This window comes from Dermochelys coriacea, chromosome 9 (genome assembly GCF_009764565.3).
Source record: "Dermochelys coriacea isolate rDerCor1 chromosome 9, rDerCor1.pri.v4, whole genome shotgun sequence".
Classification (NCBI taxonomy): Eukaryota; Metazoa; Chordata; order Testudines; family Dermochelyidae; genus Dermochelys; species Dermochelys coriacea.
In genome coordinates, this window is record NC_050076.1 from 51757016 (window position 1) to 51766066 (window position 9051).

Genomic DNA, 9051 nt, shown 5'->3' on the forward strand with positions numbered 1-9051 from the left:
GCAGCCACTCCAGCACCGGCTGCTGCAGTGATGTCCCTGCTCTACTGCTGCTGCAATTGCCTCCCTGCTGGGGCTGCTGCTGCCCAGGGAACACCACATGCTGGGCTCCTGCTTCCCTCATCCATTCCTGTATCCCCTTTTCTTCCCCATCCCCTCCCTCTTCCTCTCCCCTTCTCTTTCCTCTGCCCCAGCCGACTTCCCTTCCCCACTATCTCTTTTCCTCACCACACCCCCCTTGCTCTGTTCCCCCCCCCCCGCCCATGGGCACTCATGGCTGTAGAGGAAACAGGTGGGCACTAGGACCCAGGAAAAGCTGCTCACTCAGTCCTGCTCCATCCCAGAGCCGGAATGATGGCAATGAAAAGTTCCCTTCTCTCCCTGCCCCCCAGGCTGAGCAGAACAAGCCCTGCAGGGCAGCTGAGCGCTCAAAGAAATAGGGGGGAAGGAATGGCAAGTGACCCCTTCATGTCTTCCCTGTTGGAGGGGACTGTGGCCCCAGAGACCCCCCCAAATTACACCTATGATTATGCTTCCCCTCCCTTCGGGAAACATAATGAGAGGGAGTCACTACGTAGGGACACCAGGGCCCATACCCTGACCTAGCTTAAATCAGCCAACTTCCATGAACTTCAATAGCTGTGCTGATTTACACCAGCTGAGAATCAGGCCCCAGATTTAGAAATTGAGGCATGTTCCCATTCAAGCAAAGGAGGGAGAGTGTGGCACATGACTGATGACTGGGGGTGGCTGGGGTGCTCAGAAGAAGGAGCGTCCCGTGTTTGTCAATGAAGGTTCCACCAACGCGTCTGTTCCCATCTTGTTTCAATGAACCACATTGTGTAAGAGGAGGACACAGTTGGCCACAGAGGTTATCTGATGTTTAGCAGTTGGGAGCATAGGTTGAACAGCTATCTAGATAGTTACTCTCTCAGGTCTACTAGCGTAGAACTGGGAGAAGGTGGTTAGAGGAACCCCCCCGCTTTGGACCCAGTTTTCCCCTCCCCACACTGGATTTCAGTGGCTGCATTATACGTCCCCTTTGCACCATGTAACAGGCTGCCCAAGGTGCAAGGCAGAGGAGAACCAGGCCCAGTGTCCTATGCAGAGCTCAGTTAAGAAGTCCGTATCACCAGCAAAGCCAGACAAGAACAAAAGAAAACACCCCTTCATTGTCTCTGTCCATTTCCCCAGCCCTCTGTGCCCAGTGGGGACCCACCATACCCATAGCCCATCCAGATACACGCACTTCGCTCTGCTCCACACATTCCTCTGTGCTGAGGTGGATCTTCTGGCCGGGCTAGTGGGGAGGCCCAGGTCCTTCTGCCGGCAGGGTGTGGTTAGTTTTCAGAGTGCTAAGCCCAACAGAAGCTGTGGATCACGTGGCCTCAAGGCCTGGTGCTGGAGCTTTGTGTGTGCTGAGACCGGGGACAGAAGGGAGCGTTGCCAGGCCATTTGTAGCTCAGCAGAAAGGAGGCTTCTCCCCATTCGGTCTGAGTGCAGACCCTAGGGGGATGGATACATCGTAAAGCCTGATTGGCAATGTAAGAGCCCTGGGCCAGGCAGGACTGCTCTTCCCTCAGCCAGCTGCTTCCACATCAGAGTCTCCACAATAAACTGAGCCCAGACAAGCCCTCCCTCATGAGTGCTGCCAGCCCTGTGCACTGGCGTAACACCCGTGAGCCACCTGCACCTTGGCAGGTCTTTAACTGAACTCCTCCTCCTGTGGGAAATCAGCCTTTCTGTGGCACCAGCACCATGGCATAGGTGAGCTACTTGGCCATCGTTTGTCAGCCCGCTCAGATGGGGTTCTAGCCCAACATGACCTCAGCTGCTCAAAGGGCAGCGTGTCTCTTTTGGCTGAGACCAAAGCAAGGTCGTGTGTTTCAGGCCCCCTGCCATAGCTGGCTGTATCCTGCTCCTTCTCACAACCCGCAGCCGTTACGGAAAAGGCAAGTGGGTGAGTCCTTGGTGCTTTGGCCTGTGTACGAGCAGTGTCCTACTTCATTCCCCAGAGCAAAGCACTCAGGTCATCTTCTTTGGAGCTGTCTGCAGGACACGCGGAGAGGTGCCCCATGAAATCTCTGCCAGCCAATCCCACTGTGGGTGGAGCTTCAAGAGTGGCAATAACAAACAGTGCCAGTCTGGCTGTTCTCAGCCACCAGTTTCAAGCCACTCAGCTTAGGGCTTTAGCCCTCTTTACAGGGAAGGAAATGGCGGCAGCAAGCTTAGTGGCTTCATCGTCAGGGCTGCTCAGCACTTCTTAAAATCAGGTCTGATAGCAAGCACCAGCAATACCTGCTGGATCCCACCCATACCCTGTCCCGGGGTTAATCAATAGGCAGTCTGCAGGCCAAATCCAGGCCACCAACTGCTTTTGAACGGACCCCGAAATCTTGTTATTTACATATTATTGTTATTGCGGTGTGAAAAATGTTTCTCTGGAGTCTGGACCTTGACTGTACCTTAGCTGAGAAATGTGGAGCTTGACAAAAAATAACTGACTACCCCATTCTCTCTCCACTGACCCACACTGGGAATCTGCTGAATGGTAGCTCATTCTGGAACATGATAGTCAGGAACTAAAATCCATGAGGATCAATTGTTGAAAAGATTATTTTCAAAATGTATTATAACTGAAGGCAGCTTGGGGAAAACCTGCCTCTACATGGAAATATTCAGGGTAAATAGGCCAAATCCCCTGAGGTGGGATATTAGATGGATGGGATCTGAGTTACTATAGAAAATTCTTTCCTGGGTATCTGGCTGGTGAATCTTGCCCATATGCTCAGGGTTTAGCTGATTGCCATATTTGGGGTCGGGAAGGAATTTTCCTCCAGGGCAGATTGGAGAGTCCCTGGAGGTTTTTCGCCTTCCTCTGTAGCATGGGGCATGGTTGACTTGAGGGAGGCTTCTCTGCTCCTTGAAGTCTTTGAACCATGATTTAAGGACTTCAATAGCTCAGACATGGGTGAGGTTTTTCATAGGAGTGGGTGGGATTCTGTGGCCTGCGCTGTGCAGGAGGTCGGACTAGATGATCAGAATGGTCCCTTCTGACCTTAGTATCTATGAATCTATGAAAAAAATAGCTGCATTCCCCTCAAACTGACATAATTTTTGTAAGTCACTTTTAAGGGAGAAGTGATCTTGCCTCTTCTGTATACAGCATACAGGCCCAGTTCTGTCCTCCTCAGTGCCCAGCCCAGTCATGTGTGGCTCTGAATTTAGCAGCAAGCATATCTCAAATGGAAAGCTTGGCTGTGATCCCTAATGATTCCCTGTAACAGTTCCTCTGGGTCTGGACACCACAGTGCAATTTGACCATGATGAAAGGAGGTAAGGTGTTGTCACCCATTTAAATCCTAACCTCTTGTAGTGCTAGATGTCACAGTACAGCCACAGCAATGACCCACATTGTGTTTGCAAGGCTTGGTATGATGGCCTTCACCTGGCCAGGGCTGACATGACTCTGTGGCATGAATACCTCATGCCCACATATGGACCGGCCACTGTTACCAGAGGCCAGGCTTGCTATGAATGAAGTGCTTCTGGAAAGGGCTGAATTAGCAACTGTTTATCCACAAAAGAAGTGCATTGTGGGCAGTGGCCCAGCAAACTGTCCCACCAATGTGCCTCCACTCTGACCTGGGGAGACCATACCTGTTGGGAGGAGGGTACTTTATACCCATCATCCCTTCCTGCTGCCACGTCCACTCCATGCCAGCTGCGGTCATGGCCTCTGTCCCGGGAACACTAGGACCTGTACTGGAGCCACCAACTCATCACAAAGCCCAGGTAATGGCCAGCAGATGGTAACAGCTTTGTGTCTCTGTGCTGCCCTGGGATGAATGGCGGCTGGTGCCCCAAAGGGACTTGGTGAGCCTCTCTAGGGATAGTTCTAATGACCCATCTGTGTGCTTGCTCCCTATCACAGTGCTCTGGACTGGGAGTTCTTTTCAGTGGGAGAAGATTATTTCCTGGTGGTAGCAAACTCCTTTGACGGATTCACCTTCTCTGTGAACAGTATTATATACAGGTAACGGTGCCTGAATGGTGCGGCGGCCCCGTCTTAGAGCCACAGGCAGTTGGAGAGGAACTGTCAATTGTCTGCAGCCAAGGGCCAGAGGAAATGCAGACAGAGACGGCTCAGAAGGCTGGAGTGATTCACTTCGTCCCTTCACCCTGCTCTGCCTCCTCAGGATCTGGGCTACTCTGCGTGGGGCCAGGTGGCCCAGAAGCAGAGCAAGCCGGAAATGTACAGGGGAGGTTATTCCACCCTTTCCTTCAACTTTTGCTACCTGATTGCAGATCCATACCTCTGAATGGGCCCTAGTGCAAAGCGAGTGTCTTTCTAACCCATGAAGAGCTGGGTCATTTCAGCCAAAAGCAGCAAAAGAAGGCAGTGGGCCTGAAGGAGGAGTCAAGGAGAGAAGGAGCGAGACCGCACCTTCCACTGCTCTCTGGTGGCCAGTGGATGTGTTGGGTTCAGTGCCCACAAGCAGTGACTAGAGGGGACCATGCAGAGGCCTTTCCCCTCAGGCTTTTCCCAGTGGATGCAGAGCTGTTAACGTGCACCCGAGCGAGTGTCCTGCAGGCTTCTGTTGGGCTTGGGACCGGTGCTGTGTGGGCAGCAGCCCCGCGAGCTCTGCGCGCTGCCCCCCTGCAATCCTGACCGGGAGGTGCCACCACCAGGGCGAGAGTCTCCATGGCTGGGCTGCTGTTTGACCTTTGCTGAGCCTGCCCACCTGCTCTCAGTGACCTGTGGGGCGGTGCTGACCCTGATCACTAGGGCCTGGACTGAGGCCACCAAATCCTTTTCCCATAGGCCACCCCACCCAGCCATCAGGTGACCATTCTAGGCCACTACTGGGCAATTTTTCAACCACCAGCCTAGAGGGAAAAGGTTCAGTATTTCATGACCAGTCATCAGTGTCTCATCATCTGGAGGGGGGCAGAGGTATGAAGCTGTTCAGACAGGGAATGAATCCAGTGTCTGCTTCTGGACAAAATGTCCCTGACAGGGAGAGGTCTAATACAACACCAAGCCTCAAGCAGCGGGATCTTCCTCTAGTTCTGTTCCAGTCACAGCCCTTCCAGATAAGGAAGCATGCAATGGAGTGATGGGGGCTGGGAGGGGCCAATGCATCTTTGTGGGACAATGTTTCTGTCAGTTTGAACTAGCAAGGGTCTGTCTACGCTGCACTCAGAGGTGTGACTGCAGCACGCGCGGACATACCTGAGTTAGCTTTGATCTAGCTAGCTTGGCCCATGCTGCAGCGGCTTCACTGCTGCTGTTATTGGAGCTAGCTAGGTCAGAGCTAGCTCGGGTGCGTCTACACCTGCTGTAGTCCCACCGCTGACTGCAGCGTGGACAGCCCTTCAGAGTCACTAGCGTGGGGAGGTGCCCAGTGGAGATGCAAGCCCATGCTGTGGGTATTAACGCATATCCTCTGTGCTTCAGGTGGCAAGGGTATGAAGGCTTTGTAGCGGTTCATCGTCTTCCGACGTTTGGCTGTCGAGATTGGGAAGCGTTTCACACAACAGCGGGCTCCTACCTCATCTACTCGAGTGCCAGGGAACCACTCTCCAAGGTGCTGAAGCTGAAAACCATCTGATCAGATATTGAGTGATGTCCATTTACTGCCAGGAGCGGGACAAACCCAGGCAAAGAAGTGACTTGTCTGGCTCTGCCCTGGCTAAAATTATCCCCCTGCAGGAAATACACCATCTCAGGAATGCTGGGAAAGTCTGAAGCCTCAGCGCCAAATTCCTGGGTTTGGTTGAGCTGTGCTCTGCGCAGGACTTGGACAGATGGAGGAAAGTGGTTCTGTGGCACCTATCCCATTCCTTCATCCAGGAGCTGGCCGGGGCACCATGCGAGCCCAGCTATGGCTTGAGCCAGATGGCAGCCGTCAGGCTGGTGCCGTTCTGAGCTCCACGGATAACATGCAGCGGGGAGATGGTCCGAGGGCACAATCTAGTCCTACATTCAAACCCATCTTAGGCAGCCATCCTCTAGCTCACACTGCAGTAGACCCCAGCGGGTGAGAACACCAGCTCTGAGGAGTGTCCAGCCTCCATTGGATTGGTCTGATGCACAAGCCTTGCATGGTTATGTCCTCCAGTAATGCTGCCCATGTCCTCCAAGGTGTATTGATTCTTGTTTCCATGCCCGCCTGCCTGTAATGCTGAGGGGGCATGTAGTGTCTGTCTAACTTCCTCCCATTATTGTAGTTGTTTCCAGTTATTCCCTGTAAGTGATGGGTTCATCTTGAAGAAATCAACAGGTATATTTTATAACCACGCTGAGTAGATGGAGATGTAATGATTTATCACCTATAATGATAGAGGCAGTGGTGGCAGTTCCACAGTTATGGCTGCACTGTGATTTGCACTTAGAAGGATTTTAGTCATTAGAGTAGCAGGCCAGATCCTCAGATGGTGGAAATCACCCTTGAGCCATTGGCCCCTCGCCCCGCAGTCTGGCAAAGTCATTTTCCCATGGAAGCATCTGTTTAATTGTTTTAGTAAGATATTCAGTCAGTCACAGAGGGAACGTTGCAAAATGCTCCAGTTGCAATTTTGTCCTGTTTCTCTCGTCCTTCTTTGGGGTCCTCTGCTTAGAATCATAGAATATTAGGGTTGGAAGAGACCTCAAGAGGTCTTCTAGTCCAACACCCTGCTCCAAGCAGGACCAATCCCAACTAAATCATCCCAGCCAGGGCTTTGTCAAGCCAGGCCTTAAAAGCCTCTAAGGATGGAGATTCCACCACCTCCCTAGGTAACACATTCTAGTGCTTCAATACCCTCCTAGTGAAATAGTTTTTTCCTAATATCCAACCTAGACCTCCCCACTGCAAATTGAGACCATTGCTTCTTGTTCTGTCATCTGCCACCACTGAGAACAGCCAAGCTCCATCCTCTTTGGAACCCCCCTTCAGGTAGTTGCAGGCTGCTATCAAATTCCCCCTCACTCTTCTCTTCTGCAGACTAAATAAGCCCAGTTCCCTCAGCCTCTCCTCATAAGTCATGTGCCCCAGCCCCCAATCATTTTTGTTACCCTCCGCTGGACTCTCTCCAATTTGTCCTCATCCCTTCTGTAGTGGGGGGACCAAAACTGGATGCAGTACTCCAGGTGTGGCTTCACCAGTGCCAAATAGAGGGGAATAATCACTTCTCTCGATCTGCTGGAAACACTCCTACTAATACAGCCCAATATGCCATTGGCCTCCTTGCCAATAACTGCTGATTCATATCCAGCTTCTCGTCCACTGTAATCCCCAGGTCCTTTTCTGCAGAACTGCTGCTTAGTCAGTCGGTCCCCGGCCTGTAGCAGTGCATGGGATTCTTTCTTCCTAAGTGCAGGACTTTGCACTTGTCCTTGTTGAACCTCATCAGATTTCTTTTGGCCCAATCCTCCAATTTGTCTAGGTCACTCTGGACCCTATCCCTACCCTCCAGCATATCTACCTCTCCCCCAAGCTTAGTATCATCTGTGAATTTGCTGAGGGTGCAATTAATCCCATCATCCAGATCGTTAAAAAAGATGTTTAATGAAACTGGTCCCAGGACCAACCCCTGGGACACTCTGCTTGATACTGGCTGCCAACTAGACATCGAGCTGTTGATCATTATCCGTTGAGCCAGACAATCTAGCCAGCTTTCTATCCACCTTATAGTCCATTCATCCAATCCATACTTTGTTAACTTGTTGGCAAGAATACTATGGGAGACCGTATCAAAAGGTTTGCTAAAGTCAAGATATATCACGTCCACTGCTTTCCCCATATCCACAGAGCCTGTTATCTCATCATAGAAGGTAATCAGGTTGGTCAGACATGACTTGCCCTTGGTGAATCCATGTTGACTGTTCCTGATCACCTTCCTCTCCTCCAAGTGCTTCAAAATGTATTCCTTGAGGACCTGCACCATGAATTTGCCGGGAACTGAAATGAGGCTGACTGGTCTGTAGTTCTCCAGGTTCTCTTTCTTCCCTTTTTAAAATATGGGCACTATATTTACCTTTTACCAATTGTCCGTGACCTCCCAGACTTAACCAACCAGAGTCCTACCAATCCATAGGCTCAGAGACAGAGCCCCCTTTGAACGCTGAGCGTGCATGGAGTTATCGCCATTATTAATCACAGCCCCAGCCTGCCTGCCCCGGCTCCCCAGGTGCACCAACCAGCTGCTCTGGGAAGCTGAGCACTGGGAGAGGGGATGTGCGGGCGGCAGGGGCATGTGAGGGGAGCATGGGGAGACAATTGGGGTGTGAGCTAGAGGGGAAAGAAGCTGCACTCCAAAGAGCCACCCCCGGGCATTGGGACTAGGTGCTCTGAAACAGCCGGCCCGTTTCCTCCAGAGGGGGCTGCAGGGAACCACTTGGGGATGATTTGGGAAGAAGCCCTGTATGAACGTAAGACCAATGTACTCCCCCACACTGGGGAGTGCTTCTGGGGGAGCCCCAGCATGCTCCGGGGGGGGATTCCCCTAGAGAGATGGGAGCACCAGGTACAGAGATTCTGATGAGGGAATCCTGATGAGGGGACAAATATTGCAGAAAAGATGGGCAAAATTAAATAAGAAGGGCCCCCTGGACCCCTAGTGTGTGGGCAGAAGGGGCTGGGCCCCGAAACTGCTAGTGCAAGGGCAGAAGGGGCTGGGCCGGGCTCTGGGCCCCCAGTGCATGGGCAGAAGGGGCTGGGCCGGCTCCTGGGTCTCCAGTGCACAGGCAGAAGGCAACAGACAAAGACTGAGGAAAACCCCATTTGTGCTTCACAGCCAAACCCAGCCTTCTCCTTAGCTGCCCGCTTTGGAATCTAAACTGGAGCGTGTATTTCACACTGTTGGGGCACTGTGGGGAGGTGAATGTGGCTTTCAGCTCAAAGACCCTACCCCGGCCTCGCTCACATCACAAGTACAAACGCTTCTCCCATGGCCCCAGCCAGCACCCAGCATCCCCAGACTGCAGGGCTGTTTCAGCTGGCTGAGGCTGGGGGGCTCTTGGCAGGTTTATGTCTGGGCAGCCAGTGCAGCAGCTGCCTGCACATGGCC

The 9051-nt window shown here is 52.4% G+C and overlaps 1 protein-coding gene across 1 annotated transcript in view; it reads left to right on the forward strand.

Moving 5' to 3' along the window:
• TSPEAR (thrombospondin type laminin G domain and EAR repeats) overlaps nucleotides 1–7551 on the forward strand; it is a 93092-nt gene extending 85541 nt beyond the window's left edge. The window contains exons 11-12 of the mRNA XM_038416929.2: nucleotides 3932–4033; nucleotides 5459–7551. Coding sequence (XP_038272857.1) covers nucleotides 3932–4033; nucleotides 5459–5612 — 256 coding nt within the window. The 3' untranslated portion in view covers nucleotides 5613–7551. The remainder of the gene's footprint in view (nucleotides 1–3931; nucleotides 4034–5458) is intronic.
• The last annotated feature ends 1500 nt before the right edge of the window (nucleotides 7552–9051 follow it).